Genomic DNA, 25,492 nt, shown 5'->3' with positions numbered 1-25,492 from the left:
GAAGCTGAATACTGTCGGGGATTGACCTTTTAAAATGAACATGAGAACTGCGGCTGCTGTTGATACAACAACTTGTGTTCCATTTTCCTTAGTTTAAGATTTGAAGCCCTACCCATTCTAGCTCTGTTCTGAAGGGCCACTATCCATTAGAGGGCACTTCTAAATGAGGGCTAAAGCCATGGGATGGGAATTGGGATTGGGTCATTCTAACTTGGGTGATTGATAAGTGACTGCAGCTGGGTTCAATTACGGAACTGAAAGCAGGTGAAGTGGGCATGGCGGGCAGGTGAGTGAACAAGGGGAAAAAAAGAGAGCAGTTGAGGTGGGCATGGCTGGCAAGAGACCTGGCAAGAGGAGAAACAGACTGGGGACCTCTGATGGGAGAATACGGGAATGACACAAATACAAACTCAAGGGAGCACGCGTGAGAGAAGACGGGACAGGCAAAAAAGAAAATACATTTTATAAATTCAAAACATCAAACTGAAATAAAGAACAGAAAACTAGTTCAAACACAAGACTAATATAGAATTTATTTTTTATTTTTTTTCTGTTGCTTTGTATCTTTTCTCCATGTAGGAATGTCTTGTGTCCACGTCTATACGGGCTCCATTCAATTGGTAATATGCGCTCAAATTTTAACAATAACTTCTACTTTAAAAAAAAAAAAAAAGGACCACTCTACAAATTTCGGTGCAGTTTTCAGCTTTATCAGTGACAATGACAACAAATACATACAAAGGCTTATGCATCTGCCTTAATAGAGCAACTTAACACACACAGTGAGGTATTATTAGTGACAATAAGACCCCACTGCCTGGAAACAGCCTCTCTTTAAACAGTTAGGGGAGTGCAGTTATATTACCATTATCATGTTTACATTACAACAACTTAAACTATTTAATCCATTCACAGTTAATTTAGCTTTTTATTCTAATCATTCAGCCAATATTTTGCTATTTCAACCATGTACTCATTACTTTTAGATCAACTTTCAGCTAACTAGGCTATGTATTACTTTTAAATAACCATTTTGTACTTTTAGCTATCTATTTCATCTATGTATTCATTGTGCTCAGCTAACTATTTACTACTTTAACTAACCATTCAATCCAAAGTCACGTGACTCTCCCACTAACGAGTTATGTTTATATTCGTTTTTCAACAAATTATTCATTACTTTCAGCAAACTGCTTATTGCATTTAGCAGATCTTTTTAACTGATACTTTTAGGTAATTTTATGAAGTTTATCTAAGCATTTAAATCATTTATTAATTACTTTTAGCTAACTGTTTATGACATTTAGCTTACCGTATTAACTATTCCTTTACTTCAAGCTATCTGTTTAGACCTCTTTGCTTTTTTGGTTCCTTGTGGTCTTGCACTCTCTTTTCCAGTTACAGCTGACTTAAAGGCAGAGTTTTTTTGTTTAAAAAAAAAAAAATCATATTTATCTTTTCTTTTAATTAGCTGTAAAAGTACCCTTTATTTGGTAACCACTGTCTGAACTGTCTCAAATTTCTGAACACATTTTTAAACTTCTGTAACACAAAAACTGAAGAACATTGTATTCACTATTCGTACAGTGGGTCAAAATATTATGCATTTCAGGTCTGCAGCTATCATGAGACACGCTTCCCAAACTCCCCTCTCAAAAAAAGCGGAAGAGTGATGTCTCTTTATATTGCACTCCACTTCCACATACTCCTGTCAAGTGCGTGAGTGTTGTGGTGATGTGGGAGCAGCTGTCAGATGTGTGACTCGATAAGAGAACTTGGGTGCATGCTGTGACAGCTCATTGATGTCCATGCTGTGGGGCCTACCACTCTTTCCCCTGGCTCCACAGCATATTCTCTGTCAGGATCATTGTGCTGTGAGTGGCAGCGGTCAAAGCTCCCACAGGAGGCACGGGAGCATGCTGGGCACACAATATAAACCTTTGTGTTTTGACAGTATGCCATACAGAACACCATGATGTGATTCTATCTAAAAAGTATAAAAAAATAAAAAATAATAATAATGTTTCAATTACACTGAAATTAAAAATTTGTTGTTCATTAAAGCCGCAAAAGGCAAACTAGCACATTGATATTCCCAAAGTAAAGGATGTGCCAACAGTACCAAAAAACAAAGTTACGATGGAGCAACTCTTCAAACAAGACCTCTCAATAATTGTTCAAAGTTCCCCAGGCAACACTGTCATGTTAAAAAAAAAAAAAACATGTTGCACTGCCATATATCTACAGATGCCCAGAACGGGCAAACCAAACACTGGCTCTACAGAGGGCCTTCTGCATTTTGCAGCCACAGTAGATTCTCGTACATGCAATGCGAAATGATCTCTTGCTTTATACCTTGTTTTATGATCAGATTCTGTTTTCTTAAAAAAAATATCTCTGTTTCTCTTGTTCTGCGTGAGGTTTGGTTTTTTATCAAGTTTTGGCATAGGATCCACAACAGTGGACTGGCAGGATAACAAGGCAAACTACTATGAAGGCAGTGTTTCATGAGATCACTGCCTGGCTCTGGAAATCAGCTGATATACCCTGTGCGGATGGGAAACTGAGAGGCTTTGTTTGAGAGGGAAAAAATTGCACTCTCTCTCTCTCTCTCTCTCAGAGTCTTTCAGCAAGCAGTTCAAATAATGCCAAGCTGCTTTACACAGGAGTACTGCTCCATTGCAAGTCAAACTAGTGCAAATGTAGCAAGCACTATATCTACTTTGCAAGTTAACATGAGTGAAACTGCACTATTCACATTGAACTAAATCAACGTTCTTACTGCTTTTTGTGACAACATGTTTTGTTATTTTGGTTTGCCATTGCAGTGACTGTGAGCATGAAAATTGTTGTCAGATACAGATGAAACTTGTAAGGCCATGTAACATGCAATTCTACAATCACAATTCCCACAATGAAAGAAAGTGCGAAACAATATACCTTTATTAAGACTTTCATGCATTTTTTTTTCCTCGCGGAGAGAGGAGGGAAGTTACTGCAACAAAAGCCTGTTAATATTATAAATGATAACATTTTGTAGTGTAGACACCACAAAATATGTGGCGAGCGCAAAGTTAGCATAGTGCTTACAATAGACACGTTAATGTGAAATAAAACGAGACATAAACTACAATTATCTTTAAAGGTTAGGGTAAGCGCTAAGGCTATTTTCCACTGGTACCGTCTCCGACATGGCTGCTGGAGTGAATTGCCGTCATTAAAGTCAATGCTTCATATCCCACCGGCTGCGCAGTGGTCCATCTCACCAGCGTCCCAGAAGCAGCTCGCCGTGCTGCTCCGCTAAAGATAGGCGGCGCGTCTATTTTTGACGGAGGCCGCGGCAATCTCAACAGAGCAACATCGGCCAGTCGTAATAAAAAAAATCCCCGTCAACCCCCGCGGCCTTTCGAAAGAAATGGAATCTCCTCTTGCTGCACACACGGTATGTGAAATAGTTACACAATAACTATGAGGATTTATGGTTTTAATCACTAAAACACAGCAAGCTGTGTTAATTTGTTTTCACTTGTATTAACTGTCTGTAAGCTGCAGCACGAAGTAGGAAATGACAACAATAACCACAAAACGGACAAAAAAAGAAGCCGTTTAACAACGTTTACCCACGATAGAAGCAAAGACATAATGGAAACCAAATGAGGAAGAAAAAACAAACAGAACAAACTTGCGGTGCACATGCGACGTGATGGACCTGTCTTTAGTGGAATATGCAGGTTAGGGTTAAAGTAACCATCATGGTTAAGACGGAGGTAAGTCTCCAGGAAATTATTGTAAGTCAAAGTGTAGGGTTAAGGTCCTGTGGAGTGATAAAAATATATGCCTATAAAGGCCTATATACCGTATCTCTAAGCAAAACCTACGTCAATCACACACACCACATCCTGTCAGTTTTAGGCTTAAGGAAACTTTTTTTTTTACAAGATTCAGCAGCGAAGTCTAAACTGTAACATCGGACAGTTGAACTAATTTTAAGCAGATTTTGAGGTCTTTTAAACTATTACATCTTGCTGTAATCCTATAATAATGTAGAATGTCTGTTTGAAGTACTTCCCAGTGTACTTGATTGCTTTAAACAATCACCTTGGTCTTGGTGTAAAATTATCCCACGAATTAACAATAATAATTTTAATTAAAACCGCAAGCAGTGATATGCGGGCCCTCGGGGCCGCCGGCTCCCCGACGTGCAGCACGCGGGTCCACACATTGCCATTTGCAGTTTTAATTTTTTTTCTCGTTCTCGTTCCTTATTCTTCTTTAAAAAAAAAATTTGCTTTTTTTTTTTGGCGGCTTTAACATCTTCAAAACCTCATGAAAGTTGGTGCCTGACGCCTGTGCAAAGTTTTGTGAGGTTTGGAGCATCGTTTGACCTTAAACATCAACTTCCTGTGTCACTGCGAAACATCAAACTTAGCCCCATTGCCCTGGCTATACATAACTTTATACGTAACGGTGCAATGTAACTTTTTGTACGTCTAGGTGTGATACACATGTCCGCCGAATCTCGTGCATGTAGGTAAATGTAGCCGCCGGGACCTCACAGAAGACTTTTGAGAAGCTGCTTTGGGTGATTCTTTTGTCTGTATGGAGTCATCAAAAATCTCATCCCATGCATTTTTGTAATCAGTGTTATTTTAGTGATTTCACTTACAATCTCTGCTTCACTTTCATTTGTTCATATGAGAGAGAATGTGTGGTGGTCATATCTACTTTGACAGTCACCATGGTAACAGATTCTTAGTATTGTTGGCAAGGTGTTTACTGCCTAAAGCAGACTACCTAATTCATGTCAGACCTGGACTTTGCAGTGTCAATCACCTCTACTGAAGTAGAAAAACAAACTCCTGCAGCTAAGAACAGGAAATTAGTCATTTAAAAATCTGCTGTTTGATAAGGTATTTAAATTTTTACTCTAAAACACAGATTCTCAGCTGGTGTGTTAAAAACATGAAAAATACAAAAAAGTGCAAGTATAAGGCTTAAAAGCCAATGAAATTAAACAAATTTATCTTGAATTTTAAAAAAAAGTCATACTTATTTTGAGTAAACCCATTTAATCTTGAATTTTTTTTCCAGACATGGAACTATCCAAATCATGTGTCATTGGTAACCCTTGAAAATAAAAACTATTTTTTTTTTCCCCCACTTACATTCCCACCTCAAAAGCAGTAAGGACTGTCAGGAAACATATGCTACAGGACAGCACTCTGTCTAAAAGAAGCAACTACAGCCAAGACCACTAATGTGCCCTTGCTCAGCCTGTGCCTGACTACCACCTATTTTCAAAATGGTGAGGGCTCCTACAAACAGAAGCACAGTTGTGCAGTGGGCTCACAATGTGTCAAATATAGGCTATGGGACACGTGAAATCCAGTTCTCTCAAGTTATAAATGACCCTGCAAGAGCCTGGATCTCCCCTTGAGTCTGTATAAACTGAATAAGGCTGTCTTATGAGTGTTAAAATGTCTTTAAGAACTTTGATTCCAGTTGCGTTTGCACAACACTTGGATACACCCACCAGTTGAAAACAACTGGCCTACGAGGTTAGTAACATGGCCAATGTGGCTAAATGTATTACTCCTGTCTGCACTACGTCATGTAGACTTGGCATAGTACTGGGATGGGGCAGCCTTATGATAAAGTCTCCTAGCATACTTGATTTGACTCAGTGGCATGAAGTAGTACTTAGAGGTAAGGCTGATTGGCCAACGAGATAGAATTTAGTACATCAGGCACATAGAAGGGACACCACCATAACCCTAACAGATCCTGTTCTGTATAGTGAGTTGATGTTTAGATTATTTTAATTTATGCCCCTGATGGTTGCATGTGTTATTGCAGTTAGTTTCAGTAGAAGAAGTCTTCTTTTCATTTATTGGTCAATAGGGTCACATGATGTGGCCAGAGCAATGATTCCAGCTGGGAGCAGAAGGGAGGGATCACATGTGGGCAGTTAATCATCTGTCTTTCCTACATTGAGTGCCTTGAAAAGCAATGCTTGTGAGTACCAAAATATCATGTGTGCTGAACTGTATTGTTTATTGAATGTTTAAACATAAGTGTTAACATAGAGAGGGATGTTTTTATGGAGCTAGTATTTCAGCAACTAAGTTAGGGTGTGTCATTGTGATGACTCAGCAAAATGTTAATAATTAAGCCATGCCTTGTTTGTTGAAAGGGAAGGTGATTTAGTGTAGTGTTTAATTCTGTGTTATACAACAAAGAGAAAAATATGCAAGTTTATTTTGACATATTTTATTAATTGATTTATTTTGTCTCTTATTTCAGCTTTACAAAAAAGATTATTGTACGTGAGTAGAAGAAAAAAACAGTAAAGGTTCATTTAACTTTACTTCTTCGTCTGACTCTCTATCAAGAGTATGTTCGCTATCTGTCAAAGTGTGGTCTGACACTTACTCTGAGGACAGAATACATCCCATAGTTCACGCTTCTTATTTTAAACAATTCAAACATTTTAAAGGCATGCTGAAAATGTATTTGAACATACCTTTCACTCTTCATGGGAGAACCATACCCCTAGACCAAACAGCCACATCAAGCAGTTTTCTCGAGATTACAAAAAAAGAAATTGCATATTTCCTCTAAATGCACCTTTACCACACGCGGTGGCGGTAGCTGGAAACATACAAGGTGTGGTCAAACATTTTCCAACTGCTTCTGTTGTACAAGAACTAAGAGCGACTCAGTGTATGGATCAAGGGGAATCAATGACTTATGTCACTAAGTATTACAGGCTACACTGCTTGATCAACATCGGTACCCGAGTTCCACGCGTTTTTCTGACCATGGTGCGTGCGCATTTGCGATTTCACAATGGACCTGAAACTTGAGCGAGGTCAAGTTTTGGGTCAAATTCAGGAAATAGGGAACGGAGACCTTTGATATGCTTCAGAAAGTCTACGGTAATAGAGCAATGATCTGGGAAAGGCATTTTAAGAGGCATTGACCTTTTTAGACGGGAAGAAAATCATTGTCGGAAACCGACGAAGGCCATCAGGTCAGGAGCGCAACCATGTGTTTTTCTTTAACATTTGTCAGGTTGTGCACTTTGGAATCTGTCCCCCCGGGTCAGACAATCAACACTGACCTCTATTGTCTCTCTGGGGTCTCCAATCAGTAGCTACCGTTTGATTATGTGTGTGCCGAGTCTCAATTTGTTGTTGTTCAAATAAAATTAACTTATTCAGCTGGTTTGGTGGAGCTCAGCCATGTTAAAAAAAAAAAAAAATCTTATGAGGTAGGTCTCAGGAAATAAAGTTGGAGACCCTTGATGTAAACTGTAAGCAGTATACTCAAACCACACTGTAGGTAATAAACATGAGTTTAAAATACATCACAGGCCAAATTAGGATCACTGTAATCCCACTGTCAAATACTATAAACAGGAGATTAACTGAATATTCTCAGACTGTTGGTCTAATGGATAGGTCAGAGTCCTATATTAACTTATAATGCTACTTCAAGATGTTTGCCTCTTCAATTGCCAAAGGCTGGATTAAAGACTCGTGTTATTATTTACAGTAGCCTAAACTAAGGTAGGTGTTTTTTTGTGATAATTTCGATCACAAATTCTTGATTCTGCGGCGGATATTCTCAAAAATTGCTCCATAATATGTGGAGTTTTAAGTACGTTTTTGTAGAAATTGGAAATTATTGCAAATGAAGAACAAAAACCATACTTTTCAAGCACTAGTTATGCTTGAAATAGAAAGAAACAGAAATGTAGTTTTCTAACACTAGTTTTAGTAACCTTGGGGCTCAAAGTTGCAAAAAAACCAAACATAAATGTGACATAGTTTTACAAAACAGACAAACTGTAACATAGAATACAAAGGCATGTGCTGTTGTCAAAATAAGAGCTTTAGATGATGTTTACTTAATATAAATTCAATACATTCTGTATACACAAAAACATTATCAGTTATTTTGTTAAGAAAGCAAGTTTTTTTTTTGAAAGGCCTCTTTATGCTTTAATACTTTAAGGGGAGTTTCTGTTGATGACATTTTTCACGGAAAAATTGCGGGAATTTGGCCAAATTGCAAATATTGCAGATATTGCTTTAATTTGCATGAATTATTGTGCAAGACTGCGATTTCCTGGAGGGACTGCATAGTGGTGAAAGCTGTGGTGTGTAAATGTATGTTGCTGTGTGGCACAACAGACAAATCAACAGCCTTTCAGGGACTTATTTTGCTGAACTCCACATTATCACACATACTAAGATTAGAAAAGATTCAACTCGATTCATCCCTTGGGGGAACACTCAGTGCAGTGCTTAGGTGGAAGGTTTTTTTTGTGGAATTAATTAGGAAAAGGACAGTAGCCTGTGAAAGTGTTTTGTGTGTGAATGGGAGAGAACAATAGTATACAAGATAATTCAATTAGTTAATTAGATGTTAAAATAACTATGATTACAATACACATCATTAGCCTATATTAAATATGCGCTGTACTGCTAATAGAAAAAGTCAGAAGGCATGCATGAAACAATGTATTATAATTACACACATGATTTGGCTTCCTTAAAAAGTCTTTTAATTAAAATTAGGTAACCTAAATGTAGTTTTGTCATATAAACCCACTCACCTGACAGGTTTAGCACAAGATGCTGATTACACAGCATGATTATTTCACAGGTTTTGCCTTTTTTAAATATGCACAATAGGTAATATAACTGGTAAGTATGCAGGCCATGCAAAAACTGGCATATTTTAAGCTTCCTAAATTCTGTACAGATCCTTGCAACATGGAGTCTTGCTGCAACATGAGACGATGGTGGCGGATGAATGGTACGACAACGGGCCTTAGAAATTCATCTCCGCGCAGTGAAATTGCCATCAATAAAATTTGATTTATTATTTTTGAACAGTAAAATGCAGACCTGTGCAATAATAATGCCGTTTAATCAACATCCTGATGTGACAAACTTGTCAAGTAGATGGATCATTTTGACAAAGGTAATATGGTCACTAACACAGATATTAACAAATTTGTGAAAAACAAATTGAGAGAAATCAACCTTTTGTGTTCATAAAATAAGTCTTGGAGTGTAAGATCTTTAATTTTGGTTTAAGGGAAACAATTCAAACTGCGGCATACAACAATAACAGGCTACTGTAAATCATACTGCAAAAGAGTCAAAGACATTAAAGAATAAATAATGTCATATTCGCTTAATGTCCAAATAACGGGTGAGACATGATGTACAGGCCTGCTCATAGACCGTATGAAAGGGTACAGCTAAGACATTTAGGTGCATTGAAAAGCTGGTTTATCGGTTACATTGTTTGTGCCACAATTTATATCAACCCACTGCCAAGTCACAAAACACTGTTTTACTAAATCATCATAATAATAGGCCAATTAAGAAACCGTTTTGACTGCATCGATATAAAATGCACAATGGACGGTGCACAACAAAGTTGTTCTAAAATGTTCATATTAGTCAAATTATTTCATGAATAATGTAGACAGCAGCAGCTCATTAGAGATTACAACGTTTGTTTTGCTTTAAATCTCCGTGTACGCCAACAGCGTAACCGACGTGCCCCGCACGCATTTGACGTACGTATCGTTGCACCATAGCAGGAGGGGAAAAGCCGCGTCCAAGAAACGCTGTGAAGAAAATACATTTTTTTTTGTGTGTTTTGTTTGTTTCTGTTAGATAACTCGAGACAAACAGGCCAAGATAAATCCGGTTGGGGGGACGGACACCGAAAGCACCACTCAGTGGCTGTTTATTTCTCGCAGCTGTTCGGTGACCTGCGTTATTCCACATAAGAGTAGCAGGTGAGTCTCATCAGCGGTTACTAGTTTCTGTCCCCTGAAATAGTTTCTGGCTGTTTCGTGCAGCGGCTGTGTTAACGGCATCTCCCTTAGCGGTTTTTAAAAAAAAAAATTAAAAAAAAGGAGCTGTATTTAACCCCGAAAGAGGAGAGCGCACACACACACACACGTTGGACGGCTCTGTTTGTCCGATGGAACATTTCCTTATGCCGTTGCGTCTGTGGAAATGTACACACGTCATTGCGCATGCGCGAGAGATGACGGATGTGGTTCATACAGTTTGTAATTCTCCCGTTTTTGTTTTGTGTAATAACGTTGATAGTCTATTATTTCCTAAGTTGTGAAAATGAAACATTCACGTTGTGGAAGTTCTTCTCCTCTTTTAGTCAGAATTATTTATGTTCTGAGACTGATAGTTGGTGTGGGAATTTCACTGTCAGCTAGTAGTTTTCTTTTTCCCTCCCCCAGAGTTTCCCTTGGGAAAGATTTTTTTCCCCCAAATAGCAATGCCTGGAAAACATGTCTCGCAAAGAAGATAATGAAGGGAAAGGGAGGTAAGAGGCGCAAACAAACAGCGTGGCACTTTCAATAGTGCTTCAGCCACTTGGAAATCACCTCATTTAGGCTAAATGAAAAGCAGCGTTATTGTGCTGATCACATTTTCGACTTTCCTCTTTTAGCTGTCACAGAACTGATTTGTACACCAGCATCCCTCGAACATGTCTGCCCATCGTGTACCACCCAGACTACAACATCACCTTCATGGGCCTTGAAAAGCTCCATCCATTTGATGCGGGGAAGTGGGGGAAAGTCATTCACTTCTTGAAAGGTAAGGGCGTGCAGAACACAGCGGCATATGGAGAGGACACCCCGAGCGAATGTATGTGGAATCGGAGTGGATCAGAGAAGCAAGGATGAGGTAAAGAACAAAGATGAGAGAGTGAAGGGGTGAGGTGTTGTTGCTGGAGCGGGGAAAGGCAGCGCAATAGAGCATAGATAATTAGAGAAACCTCCCCGTGGGAGCTTGTGCAGGGACGGTAGACGAGGCCCAGCGCGGGTTTCGAGGCCACGGGGAAAACAGTCGCTGGATAACTGGCACCACTTCACACCACGCTGTCGTCAGATCGCACCGTGGCTCGTCTGTGCTGTAGAAAGTGTCACGCACAGCTTAACGAATTCACAAAACTTTCAGAAGTTAAGAGTGCAAATCTTAACCTCAGTGTCTGCTGACAGAGGAAAACCTTGGATTTTCTAAATTTAGCCTTGCAGTAATTGGAGAAAAAGAGGAGGGTGTTGCAGATTTACTCAGCATTATTAGAGAATCATCCAAAGGACGTCGATTTTAATGAGCCCTCGGTGTAACATTCAAAGTTATGTGCTGTCTTTGGACCACCCGTGTTTCAGTTGTCAAAGAAAGTAACAAACAGTCTTGCAATAGAACAGATGACATTATTCAGAAATAGCATAATAAATGAAGTGATGCTAAAATTCCAAACTATGCTCTTTGTGGCATTAGAATCACATTAACCCTCTCTGCAGCAGCTGCTTTGGGACAACTTGTGCTTGATTTTACATACCCCTGTTTTATGCTTAATAACTTCTCACATAAACATCACAAAACCATGATTAATTGTACCGTTACGTTTAAGAAAATACTTTTTTTTTTGTCCTCATGTAATTGTAATTTGCATGCTGTTTTTCAGTGAACGTATCGAAATATGAATGATATACCTCTAAATTGTATATTTTCTCGATCCCATACCTCCACTTGAGTCCACTTGACCGCAAGGGAACCAAAAAAGTTTATATATAAATGTACAGAAGTTTATGATGTATGCATCATGCACTCACAAACCTTTTCATGGAGTTATTTTTGAGACTTGCGTTCAAATAAATTCGTTTTTGTTCATGAGCAACTTGTATCACCACTTATTGGATTTCCCAACGTTTCCAATTACATGTGCACCACCAAAGTTGTAACAACTCCTGTGCTACTGTTTAGTGTTCTCTGTCGAACTGTTTTTACTGTCCATGTGTCATGTAGCATTTCTCAAGCCTATTTGACCTATTTCACCGTGTGCAGAGGAGCAGTTCATCACAGATGGGGACATCGTGGAAGCCCGCGAAGCTACTGAGGAGGATCTGTTGGTGGTTCACACCAAACGCTACCTGAACAGACTAAAGGTAGCTTTGTTTACCCTCCATACTGTCAACCTGCAGAGCATCTGTCATGACAGCGTGGCATCATCACTACAGTTCCCCATCTCTTCATATGTTTTTCTTGTCTCTTCTCCGTGTATCACATGCAGAAGTACTGAGAAGCAGAGGGATCCATCACCATTTAAATGTAATTCTCACTAAAGAAGAATGTTACTCTCTGTTCCCATTTGATGATAGTATGACTGTGAGCCAAACCAAACAGTTGGTTGCCTTGGATTTTCTCTGATTAATGTTAACACATTTTTCACATATTTGAACACAGGAGGTAACAGGAGAGCGCAGAACGTTTTCAACAAAAAATGAGAATTCTGTAAAGGAACCAGTCCTCATCATCCATCCATCCATCCACTACATACACCCAATTTATCCTGAACAGAGTCATGGGTAGAGCTGGAGTTGACCCCCAGCTGAATTTGGGGTAGGCCAAGGTGGGGTACGCCCCGGGCAGGTCGGCAATCCATCCCGGGACCGAACAAAGAAACTATCAAACTCGCATGCACACTTATGGGCCAATTTAAAATCACCAATTAACCCAACACGCATGTCTGTGGACTGTGGGAAGAACTCGGGGAAAATCCACAGGCACAGGGAGAACATGCAAAATCCACACAGAAACGTTCGAACTGTGAGGCCACAGCGCTAACCACTGTGCCACCGTGCCGCTTCATGATGTTATGCATATTCAGATGATGGCACCTCTCTGAGTCTTTCGTGTCAGCGGGAGTTTTTGTGCTTTTAATTGATCCGGCTGAGAAGTTGATTGGTTCCACATTTGTTTCACCTTCAAGTGGTGGATTTGGGAAGCAGCAGTCGTTTGTGGATCTCATACTCAGATGAATCTCTCAGTATCTGCTACAGGGAATGTAGAGCCGACAACAGCAGTTCCGTCATATTCAAAGACTTTGCATTTATTCTCTCACTTTCCCCCATTGCATGCTTAGCCAAAGCATGGAGGGCTCAAGAGAGGCACCTCAGTACTCTGCTGTGGATTTTCATTCTCCTGCGCCGTCCTGTTTTCATGTGAGAGTCGAGGCTCAAGGCTGAGCCAGATGGCAGCATTGTCTTTAGTCAGCTTTTCTGCACCTTTATATCCAAACTCTGCTGGGCACACGTTGTTTTTTTGTTTGTTTTTTTTCTTCTACCTCCTGATTGGCTTTCTGTGCTTTTCAGTCAATTGAGGTCTTGTGCTTTTGTTTGCCTTGTGATAGAGTCGCGACAGAGAAAAGCATCTCCATATTAAAACACAATTCTGTTTCTATGCAGTGGTCGCTGGTGGTGGCAACAATCACCGAAATCCCACCTCTCATGTTTCTGCCTAATTTCCTGGTGCAGCGGAAGGTGTTGAGGCCTTTGCGGACCCAGACAGGAGGAACAATAATGGTAGGTATCCGACAGCCACATTTCCTCTTCACATGAGTTTGTGTTGGTAGCTGATAATATTCACATATTCTGCACATCTTCCTACTACCCACCCTCATTTTCCAGAGGAGGAAATAGAAATGATGGGCCACTAATACTGATGTCATCCACTACTATCTCTGTTATATTTATGAAACAATACAAGCACGGCAGGTGAATACAGATCAGAGCTCCCAGCATAAACCCTGCATTACAGATGAAATAATACGGCATCGAATACAGATTTTAAATGCAGTTCCACAACAACCTGAATGAGGACTTCTGTAACTGACATTAGTGGACACATTGCTCTTGGTGTCTGGATTTCCAATTTAAAAAATAAAAACAACAATGAATACGACAGTGGGACCGTCTTTCATCCCCCGGAGCAGTCCGGGGCAGCAGCACCTCTATAAATCTGCGTCAGTCCAGCACATCGATCACTGCGATGACAGTATAGTGTTGAGGTCTGTAGAATTCATTTAATCTACTGGCCTGTTGCCCACCATAGACCGCTTCATCTTTCATGAAAAACTGTGCTTCGACAAGCGCTATTTATTTTGTTGCCTGAGTTCAGAGATGACATTTAATATACAGCACAAGAAACATTCACATCGTTAAGTTAACCTTTAGAAACTGTGCATTACCTTCATGTCCAGGCTCGGTGTTTGGCGATAAGGAATTAACACAAGGTTTAGTCCTGTGAAGGAAAAGCTCATCACCTGCTGAGGACAAATGACTTCCATGGAAATGCAGTCTGTTAGAAGACCAGTGTTAAAATGTTCACCTGATTTTGATTCAATTTTAGTCTTTTGATGACAATGTGTTTTAGTTTTCTCCCCCGGAAGGTAGTACGGTCGGCATTTTACGAACATAAACTCCGCCAGCGGTGAGCGGTGTCTGCAACCACAGCATACCGACAGCAAGCGTCGTTACCAGTTGTCACCATCAGATTAGTCGGAAACACCGTCACTGCTGGGATTTACTGCAGCTTGAAAGATCATCCACTAATCCTGAACTTTAATGAATTTTTATTTTATTTTTCAGTGATCCGCTCATCCAGGTTCAGGTCACATTAAATTCTTGACTATGGCTGATGACTTGGATGTGCAATAGCTGATCAGTAATATGCAGACAAGGCGTGTGGTCCTCAGTGCATATGTTTGATATACTGTAATTACAAATTATATCATACTTATCGTTTCACTCAAAGAAATGCATTCTGGGCCTGCTGGTTGATGGAGTTGTGCAGATGGCATAAGAAGGCTGTGGTGAAATCTCGTGGACTGTTATATAGAGAGGGACATACATGACAGATCAGTGTTTCTTTTTCTTTCTTCTTTTCACCCAAGACAGAAATACTGACCTGCCTTTGAAAGGAAAAAGTTGCCACTGTGCGTGTAACAAATCGTGTTTAAAAAAAAAAAGGAAAAAAAAACCCTGTTCATCATGTATCTGATTGTATTTTGTTCATCAAACCGTGAGAACAATGTAGTGGTTCAGAGGTTGTGTGACTTCATTCTCAAGAATGTCCTTTATTTGTGAAGTGTAATAGATAAGCCTTCAATGGTTTCCTAAAAGGATGAACCGGTGGAGCGACCAGCCCGAAATATAACCTTCCTCATGCATAACCATGCACATCCAGATTAAATTGATGAGCCTGAGAGACAAACACTGCTTGTCTCTATTTTTTTTCAAGGAGAAGATTAACATACAGTAGGGCTACATACGGATTCCCTAAGGGAAAGTGGAAATATGCTTATTACACTATTATTCTATGGGTAAATGTGTGCTTCAGCATTTAACTACATTTGCATTTAAAATAGTAATTTAGCATTTAGGATAATGCAGTCACTGGCGTTGTTTTAAGTGAAAAGAGAGAATGCTTTACAGTATGTCGATAATGAATGTTTTCACAATGTCTTGTTTATTGGACATTTACAAGCGCAGAAATGTTTAAAGGACAGTTTGTGATTTTAGGAAGAATTGCAGGATGGAACCGTTTCTTCATGAACAGCGGTTTATATGGTGGCCCAGTTCTACTGCGCCACAGTGGGCTCACCACATATGCTTGGTGAGCACAGGTTTTAGTTGTATTATCAGTTGAGGCATAAGGGTACAATTTTGACGTATTTGGCAATAATGCACAGAGTCAATGCGTCCTGTCTCTGACTTCAACTGGCATTCCTAAATTTCTGTTGATGTAGGAGCAAGTGAAATCGTACCATGGTGATATATATATATATAGGCTCTACACTGCAAGTTTTTCATTTGCATTGGTACCTAAAAATAGATGTGCAAAGACGTTGGAAGTTGGGGTGTGGTAGTTGCAGCAGCCCCCATCCCTATAGACAGCTTCCCTTTACTGCACGTAACGTTATTTCTTTGAAAACAACTGCTGCTTAAATTTGTCTGCGTGCCATTTCTGTCTTTCATATTCATAGCCTATTGATGTGATTGTCAGAAATGATAATCCTGTCTCCTTACATATTGCATATTAGAACTTCTGATGCATAGTTTTCCTATCTTGGCAACTTAGTCATGAGATTTATTGACTTTTCAGACCTCTTAGCAACTTCTTTTTTTTTTTTTTTTTTTTAAACACCTAATGATGACATCCAGTGATTTTTTTTTTTTTTTTTAAAATTTTTTTTTTTACTTTGGACAAACCTTTGTCATTTTCCATAGAGTGTCACCAGAACGTCCGAGAGAGACGCACCTCTCTCTCTGTATACCCTGTGTGGCAGAGAGGCTGAAAGATATTTTGCTGCTATTAACTTTCTCTCTGAGTGATCATTCTACATGTAAATATAGCTGAAATGATAGCTAAGGCATTGTCTTTAAAATATGTTTATGTTTTTATCACACGACATCGCAGTTATAAAGTGAGAATTTTATCATTTCAGAGCAGCAGCCTGGAAATATTTTTTGGAAGTGTCTGCTGGTCAACATGCAGTCTCCGCATCTTACTTGTATCATTATCTGAATACAATAAGAAAAAAACATTAAAAGGCAAGGATAGTTTATTTGTATAGCACATTTCAACAACAAGGCGATTCAAAGTGCTTCACATAAAACCATTAAAAGCATCAAAACATCAGGCAAAAGAAAAGGACATTTAAAAACAATTAAAGGAACAACTTTACTGTATTAAGACGCAGTACATGTAAGCACCGAGAGCCATAGCACCGCGTGACATCACCTCGTGGCATTTAGCGACTTTTCAAGTAGGTTTTAACTTTGCAATTGGCATCAGTGGTGCGCACAGAAAGAAAGAGACACCTCCCAGATCTAAAATAAAATGTAAAGGTTGAGTTCTGAAAAGTGTCCGAATGTACAAGGCTCGATGCACCAGCCGAGCTAACGGCAGGTACCTCTTTTTCCATTTTGGTTTGGTCTCATGTTCTGTTTCACGCATTTTTACGGACTTGTTTTGGTGGAACATTTGGAGAAGCAAACCGTGGCACAAAAATTGCTAAATCGCAGCAAAAGACAGAAACAAACTGAACAGGCGTGCCTTCTTGCACGATCCAAATCCGCATCATAACTTGTCATTTTCAGTGTGTTACTGCCTGGAGCAGAGTAATAACACGCAGATGGCAGAAGGCTAAGAGAGAGTGAAGACGGAAATAGTCGACCAATGGCAGGTTTTACCAACATTTTACAACCGATGAGTCAGACTATGTTTATAAAAATGCATTAATAGTGGAACACAGTTTGTGGCCAGAAAACAGAGCTTGGAGGTAGTGGAGGGTGTTGTTTTTCACTTTAGACAGAGCCAGGCTAGCTGTCTCCCCCTGGTTATAATAAGGCAGGCTAATGGCATTGTGACATCAGCTTAGTGCTTACTGCACAGTCAAGAGAGCGATGTTGATCTTCTCATCTCTCTCTCTCTCTCTGACAGAAAGGGGGGGGGGGGAGTTGTTTCCCAAAGCTTTAGACTCTTTCTTGAAGTATTAATTTGGCTTCCACAGTGAGCTATATCAAAAGCTGTGCTCCACTTTGTTGTATCTGGACAGTGACAGGATCGATTTTGATAGTGACATTGGAGATTTCCAGGAAATGAGGGAGAGGGGAGTAGGGGAATGACATGCAGTAAAGATTTGTCCAGCCTGGAACTGGCTAAAGCTGCTCAAGAGTCATGTGGAATGCACCCTAATCACTCGGCTATCAGGTCTCTCCCTAAAACGTGTCGCCTTTTAATTATACAGCAGTGGTGAAATTTCAGTGGAGCGGAGAGATTTACAAGGGGAAAGGTCAAACCACCAAAGGGACATGAGGAAATGAAAAAATGCCTTCAGATTAAAATGTGTGATTCAATTCCCTTCAAACCCAATAGCTACTCAAGAAAAATCTTCAAAGACGTCTGTCGGTGATAGTTTAATGTCTGTTGTTGTCTAAATGAGACATGTTACTCATTTTTATTCATGTTCTTTAATAGACTTGAACCAATTGGTTGTGACAGCAAAAGTTCATTGATGATCGTTGTTGCATTATGTGAACTGTTTGTAAAAAGTCATTTTCGATATGTAAACTGGGTGATTTGCTGTGAAAGGGTCATTTCTACATTTTTCTAGGTTAATGTTAAATACTGAGTAGAAATATTGTCTTCCACAGGCAGGAAAACTGGCTATTGACCGAGGATGGGCCATAAATGTAGGTAAGTGAGTTCCCAGCACAGACACTGACCTTAACCCATAAAGAGATAATCAATTCATCTGCACTTTACTGGAATACGTTTAACTTCAAAAAGGGAAGTGGTTTACCTCCTACTGTCATGTCCAACTTCTCCAGCATATTATCCAATTATATCCATCATAATACGTTTATACATCACAAAATAGTGCTGTGTATGTAAACTGCCTGGATTATGTTTACTGCATTTTCTTTTTTTTTTCTGTAAAAAAAAAAAAAGAAAGTGTCCTGATAAACTGAATTGAAGATATGAGGTCGATGCTGGGGGGGATGATTAAATGTTAAAGACACTTGATGGAGCAGTTGTTGATGTGTAGCGGACTTTAAGGAAATCAAGATCAGCCTGATACTGACATTTAGAGCCAGATCTACATTCAATATTTTTTGTACCTGAAGCAGTGAATTTAAATTAAACAAAAGATAGCAATGGCATTTGATATGGTTTTAAAAATCAACCCTGAGCTAGGAATAAAACATTGGATTGGTGCATTCTTGTGATTCACATTTCATTTTTACACTCCGCACTTATTTCATTCATTTAGACATTGTGAACAAAAGCACATATTTTTTTTAGGACTTTAAGGGAAGGACATTCTATTATTATTATTTCTATTTCATCAATGGATTGTTACGAAATAGTAGCATTTCGTTCCCACGTTTTAATTGGTTCGTTCACACGTTGTGAATGAATGTGCGGACGAGATAAGTTATGTAGGCAGCACAGCACGACAGGCGCTCTCCTCCTTCAACTGTCAAGTTGACCAACTATAAAGTCGATGGCATCCTCAAAATCAGCATATTGCCAACTATATAATCCACAAGCTCTCAATATCGTCGTTATTGTCTTTTAGTAACAATAATCCTTTGCATCCCTTGTATTACAGCTGTCCTTAGTTGACGGAGTTGATGTTGGCGTAGCCATCGCAGCCAGTCTGACTAACTGACGACATATTTCGAGTCACCAAAAAGGCTACGGACACAAACTAATGCTGCAGCAGCAGCTGCAGAGCTCGCTGGTGTGATGCTGCTCCTTAGTACATATGATGTGCCCGCACTAAATATAGAAGCCGGAGTTAATTAACGGACTTGTTGTTACCCTCGCCACCACAGCCAGTCTGACTAATCGATGACAGATAAGGATATGATCGGTGTAAAACGGCATGTGCAGCTGGATTGTGAGAAAAAAAAAAAAAAAAACGACCAGCTAGTTTTCCTCCGTGCATACGTTCACTGTAATTTCAGACTATCAGAAGATGAGTCGTAAGCTACGATAATAGCAATCGTTTACTCACTCACTGTATTTATACATAGTATAGTGTCTGTATTAGCCTTTTTGGTGACTCTAAATATGTCATTAACTAGTCAGACTGGCTGTGGTGGCTAGGGTGATATAAACCCTGCTAAACACGGCTGTAATACAAGGGATGCAAAGGATTATTGTTACTAAAAGGCAATGACGATGATATTGAAAGCTTGTGGATTATATAGTTGGCAATATGCCAATTTTGAGGGTGCTATCAACTTCATAGTTGGTCAACTGACACTTGAAGCAGGTGCAGGGCACTTCACATTTAGAGGAGCCTGTTGTGCTGAGCTCTCTCCATGCATAAACTTATCTCGTGTGTACGAATTAATTAAAACATGCCTACGAATTAATTAAAATGTGCGCACAAGATAGTAATTCGTCGCCTCGATTTAGTATTATGTGCACACTATTTATTTATTTTTTCTCTCTCTCCATGGCCACTCCTGGGCTCCGTAGACTTTCACGCTAAGCTCAAAAACAAAAAACAAATCCAAATTAATTGGAAAAAATAATATAAATACAACATTTTTAATTTCATAGCCGAACGGCAGAATATATTTTACATGGGCTCAATCTTTGTCTCGAGCAGCGGGTGCCCACTTAAGGTCCCGGCTGGCCGGACCTTTGCTCTGTGTCACTCCCTTACTCTCTTGCCCCTCATTTCTTGTCAATCTCCCCTGCCATTGTCAAAAAAAGGCACAAATGCCTTGAAAATATTCTCCAAAAATCATACTAATAATAATAATAATAATATGTGTGCTTTTCATAGCAAAAGCACTGATCAGCACACGGGAGCCACACCGACGGTTCCTCACTTTTTCTCTCCCGACCAGCTCCTTCTCACACTTTGTTCCATAGCTCGTACTTACGTTCTCACGCTTGATATTTGAGTGCATAAGTGCATTCACACTGTCATGTATGGTATCATGCAATGCATGATGTGTACCCAGATGGTGCACTCAAAACAAAGCAAACAAACTGAGTATGTAACGATGGACACTTTTCACGCTCAACGAACGGTCGGCATTACGTATGTATCCACGTTGTGGAAAGGACGGGCCACCGACCTCAAGTATTTTCAAACTGTGGCTGTTGCAGAAAACCACCTAAAATGGTCTATTTTTCACCGAGTAACTCCATACTGCTGTTGGTCAAAGGCCATCAGTGTTTCTACTATGTGTGATGAACGGAAGGCACGAAAACATGTTCATTTCTGGTGTAAAAAAATAAAGCTGGCAGATATGTTGGCGGTTGATCCTTAACAGTAAGAATCCGGACTTCTACAGATCCGAAGTTGTGGACGAAGGTCGATGTACCGATGTCACAGTTTTACAGAAATCCTGCAGTCCTCACTTAGACACCCCGATCTTAAACTGTAAACCGTTTCACTCGCCGGGGGAGCTCTCTTCGTTTGTTCTGGTCGGTGTTTACATCCCATGTCCAGGAGGCGCTGCAACACCTGGTTGACCAGATGAACAACGTGGAGATACATCCATCCGGACTCCCTGCTCCTTGTTCTGGGGGATTTTAACAGGGCAAACCTCAGCCACGAACTTCCCAAATACAGACAGCATGCTACGTGTCCCACCAGAGACACAAACACCCTGAACCACTGCTGCACGGTCATAACACCTTTGGCTCTGTTCCCCGTGCAGCCCTGGGACTCTGTGATCACTGTCTGGTTCATCTCATCCCGACTTACAGGCTGAAACTAAAGTCGGCCGAGCCTGTGGTCAAGACGGTGAGGGGATGGACCAATTAGTCAAAGCTGGAACTACAGGCCTGCTTTGTCTGCACTGGAATGGAGTGTTTTTTGAGGCTGCAGCTACAGAAATGGATGAACTCACTGACACAGTGCCATTGTACATCAGTTTTTGTGAGGACATGTGTGTGCCGACCAAAACCTGCAAATACAACAACAAACCCTGGTTTACAATAAAACTAAGGCAGCTCCGTCAGGCCAAGGAGGAGGCCTATAGGAGTGGGGACAGAGTCTTGTACAACAAGGCCAGGAACACACTGATGGAGGAGATCAAGGCAGCAAAGAAGAGCTACGCTGAAAGGCTTCAAAACAGCTTTACAGGCAATGACCCAGCATCAGTGTGGAAAACCCTGACGGACGACAAGACACCATCCCCCTACACTGTGGAAAATCCCCAACTGGCCGACGACCTGAAGGTGTTTTACTGTAGGTTTGTTAAGCCCACTTTCACATCCCTCACTCACTTTCACCAGCCCTCACCCACCCAGACATCAAACAACCTCTTACTCCCCCTGCACCCCCTCCCCTTCCTCCCAACTGTCCCCATTGTCTCTTCACCTGCACTTCAGATCTGTGATGATGACCTGTGTCAGCTCTTTCAAAGACAGAAGGTCAGGAAAGCACCAGGGCCAGACGGTGTGGCTCCGTCCCGTCTGAAAGCCCGCGCTGACCAGCTGGTGGCCCCCATCTTCACGTAGATCTTCAACACATCAATGGAGCTGTGTGATGTTCCCTCCTGCTTCAAACGCTCCACCATCGTCCCGGTTCCCAGAAAACCCTCCATCAAAGGACTAAATGACTACAGACCCGTCGCCCTGACGTCTGTAGTCATGAAGTCCTTTGAAAGACTGGTGTTGGCCCACATGAAGGACACTACAAGCCCCCGGCTGGACCCCCTGCAGTTTGCCTACCGGGCAAACAGGTTGGTGGATGATGCAATCAGCATGGGACCGCACTACATCCTGCAACACCTCAACTCCTCCGGGACATATGCACGGATCCTGTTTGTGGACTTCAGCTCGACGTTCAACACCACTAGCTCGCCGTGCCAGCGTCCACCTGTCAGCGGATCGCAAACTTCACATCCAGCAGCTGGACATTCAGCACCCCTCCCCCCCCCGGCACTTTAGGAGCTGCTGATCCAGTTCTACTTGGCCATAATCCAGTCTGTTCTCTGCACCTCCATCGCTGTCTGGTTTGGCTCGGCCACCAAACAGGACAGGAACAAACGACAACGGACAGTCAGGACTGCAGAGAACATCACCGGTGCTGACCTGCCCTCCATTCAGGACTTGTACACATCCAGAGTCAGGAAACGGACCGGTAGCATCTCTGCAGACCCATTCCACCCTGGACACCCGCTGTTTCATCTCCTCCCCTCTGGGAGGCGCTACAGAGCACTGTGCACCAAAACAACCAGAAACAAGAACAGTTACTCTGCTCAACACATAACATCTTCAACCTCACTGGACATTTTACACTACACCCAACCGCATCAGCACCATTTGGACTAGGTGCAATTGCACCGTTGTTTATGTATATATGTATATATTAGTTTCTTCGCTGTTGATATGTCTATTTATATTTTATGTCTATTTATGTCTCTGTTTTTGTCTTTTGCGCGCTGAGAGAGAACCTACGAGTCAAATCCCTTGTATGTGTAAACAAACCTGGCCAATAAAGCTGATTGAAGACAGCTAAAAGATTTTTTTTTTTTTCATCTTAGCCCTTATGTCCCCACAACTTTTCAACGCTCAAACGCCCTTGGCCACCTCCCATCCCCCTCCCCACCTATGCTGTCAGTCCTGAATGTCATTTACTGCTTAATATATTGCAGACCTTGACATGTGCCATTTTTACAAGCTAGTTAATGCTGTTCACTTAATTTATGAGTCATCATAATGTTTTTCTCAGATGCGTATATGAATGCTGGTTGAGGAAACATGACGTGCCAATCCTTTAATGCTAAAACTGTTTTGCTTGAACTTTGAAGTCTGATGTAGGGCGGGCTTTTCAATCAGATCCAAGTATGACACACCGTTTCACACTTAAGTCGCCGAAGAAATTTGACAGTAGTCAGGTGTCGCCATAAAACGCGCTTTCTCAAAAGATCTGAGGCTGTAATCTGTGAGGTCATGCTGATACAGCCTGCATCTCCTTTAAACTAAACTGCCTTGATATTATTAGCTCCTCTCAATCGGAAACATGTCTTTATCTTTAGAAAAATCCTCCTTGCTCATGTCACTGTCGCCACCTAAATCTCCCATTGTGCATTTCCAGAGAGCTGATTATCATTGAGATTTACCAGGTTCAATACACAGCAGATAAAGTGTCAGTTTCCACCAGAACAGTGTCCTTGGACTTATAGATCTTTTGTGGTTTCAACTTTTCCTTTCGAAGGTTTGGAAGAGAATACTAATATGTATAATACATGTTGATACCATCTTTGCTTGGGTGTGGGGGTGTTGCTGGCATTTCCTTTGTGACTCTGCTATCAGTGGCCGGGCTGATTGAGTAGGAGGTCTTTTGGCTGAAAAGCCAGGGTCATCATTTCTTTTTGTGCCAAGCAGGGAGCAAAAAAAAAAAAAAAAAAACATCAGACTTTTACTTTGAACCTCCCGCTTACTCAGCTACTTCTCACCTTCTGTCGATGAATCGGGGGAAAGATTGTGCTGCATCAATAAACATGATTTTAATAAAGATATATAAAGACAATTCAGATGTGTCTCACATCAGCATATTGCATGTCTCAACACTATGAAGATATAGAGGCTTATTTTTGGGGGGGAAACCAGATAATAAATGCTAATCATACTTCCCCTGTTGACTGACTGGAATTTATGAATTCTCTTCTGTTCACTTTAGTTTATTGAACATGAGAATAGTAGGGCAGGGCAAAGGAGATATCTGCTACCCTAAATAAATTGTTCATATCTTTCCAATTGTTTAAAAAAAAAAAATCTCTTCAGTCTCCCTCCCTGTACACTGCTGCTCTTTATTTTAGTAGCAACTGAACAGTTCCATTCTGGAGTCAATACACCCAGTGTTGTACCTCGGGGGGGGGGGGGGGGGGAGCAGCCATTTTTATAAGTGGCAATAAACTCAATAACAGCCTTGTTTTAAATCGCCTGTTAAAGACGTTTTGAATAATAGACTTCTGAAATGTGCAGTGGCCTGCTCTGTTTGTCTAATGGCCCTGACACTCAGCCAGTGGGTTTTCTGTTTCCCAGGAGGAGGCTTCCACCACTGCTCCGGCGACAGAGGAGGGGGCTTTTGTGCATACGCTGACATCACTCTGGCGATCAAGGTGAGACATTCTCAAATGTGACTCTTTTTTTTTACTTTGAATCCAGTCATAAAACTCCCCGCTGTATAGTGATATTACAGCGTCCGCACAGAGTACGAGCATTTTGAGCATTATTAGTCAATATTTCAAATTAATTCAATTATGAATTGAGGTTCATCAATTATTGTTTCATCATTACAATCTTTGTGACACTCAGAAACATGTATTCCCATGTTCTTCTTGGAAAGTATTTTGTATTTGATGCCGTTTGATGGGCCTGAATTTCTCTAATTAATATAAATCAACTAATTTCTCAGAAATTACACAATCTTAAATGAAAGCTTTTGGAATTAATCATTAGTATCCCGCAGCTGGTGCCGAATTATTAGGTGCCTCTGCCGGTTTTAGTTTCCATCAATAGACAGTGTCGTAAGACAAATGACTAAAATGTTCATATGCTGCTGCTACCTGTTTTATTTTTGGAGTACATATGGCATCCAGCAGATGAATAATGGGTTTTACTTGGTTATTGTGGACATTTTGTTGTTTCAATTTGAATGTTAATCCATCTCAGAAGTAAAAAGGTTTTCATTGCAATCCCTGTGAGAATGTAAACGGTGAATGTGCCTTCAGAGAGAACGCATATATTTTCTCCTTCGTCTTTCAGTTTCTGTTTGAAAGAGTGGAAGGCATCTCCAGGGCTACCATCATTGATCTCGATGCTCATCAGGTGAGGCAATGCCATTACCTGTCTCTGTGTCAATGTGCAACACTGCCTAGCAGCTGACATTGATGTGAAGATAACCCTCTTTTTACCAACACACACCAATCAATGAGGCTCACTGTGGGAGACGTGGCCTTTGATTTTCATATTGTTTTTTTTGTTTTTTTATTGTTTTTTTTAACCAAAACAACCAAGTTAAGACAGCAACTACTTTCTAACAACTCTCTCTACAGTAGTTTCAACTGACACCTTTTTGGGCTTTTCCATACCTGGATATT

General features: G+C 40.6%; 1 protein-coding gene across 1 annotated transcript in view; it reads left to right on the top strand.

Annotated features, from left to right (window-relative positions):
* Positions 1–5,966: 5,966 nt before the first annotated feature.
* hdac11 (histone deacetylase 11) overlaps positions 5,967–25,492 on the top strand; it is a 31,599-nt gene continuing 12,073 nt past the window's right edge. Inside the window, exons 1-9 of the mRNA XM_069703207.1 lie at positions 5,967–6,015; positions 9,702–9,826; positions 10,292–10,377; positions 10,504–10,652; positions 11,907–12,007; positions 13,307–13,423; positions 18,059–18,101; positions 24,435–24,511; positions 25,158–25,220. Of these exons, the coding sequence (XP_069559308.1) occupies positions 10,343–10,377; positions 10,504–10,652; positions 11,907–12,007; positions 13,307–13,423; positions 18,059–18,101; positions 24,435–24,511; positions 25,158–25,220 (585 nt within the window). The 5' untranslated portion in view covers positions 5,967–6,015; positions 9,702–9,826; positions 10,292–10,342. The remainder of the gene's footprint in view (positions 6,016–9,701; positions 9,827–10,291; positions 10,378–10,503; positions 10,653–11,906; positions 12,008–13,306; positions 13,424–18,058; positions 18,102–24,434; positions 24,512–25,157; positions 25,221–25,492) is intronic.

This window comes from Brachyistius frenatus, unplaced genomic scaffold, assembly GCF_029030835.1.
Source record: "Brachyistius frenatus isolate BFR_SWC_R1_liver_20210118 unplaced genomic scaffold, ASM2903083v1 Contig_45, whole genome shotgun sequence".
Taxonomy (NCBI): Eukaryota; Metazoa; Chordata; class Actinopteri; family Embiotocidae; genus Brachyistius; species Brachyistius frenatus.
The sequence above is the reverse complement of the archived record's forward strand: the minus strand, read 5'-3'. Positions and strand labels throughout refer to the sequence as shown.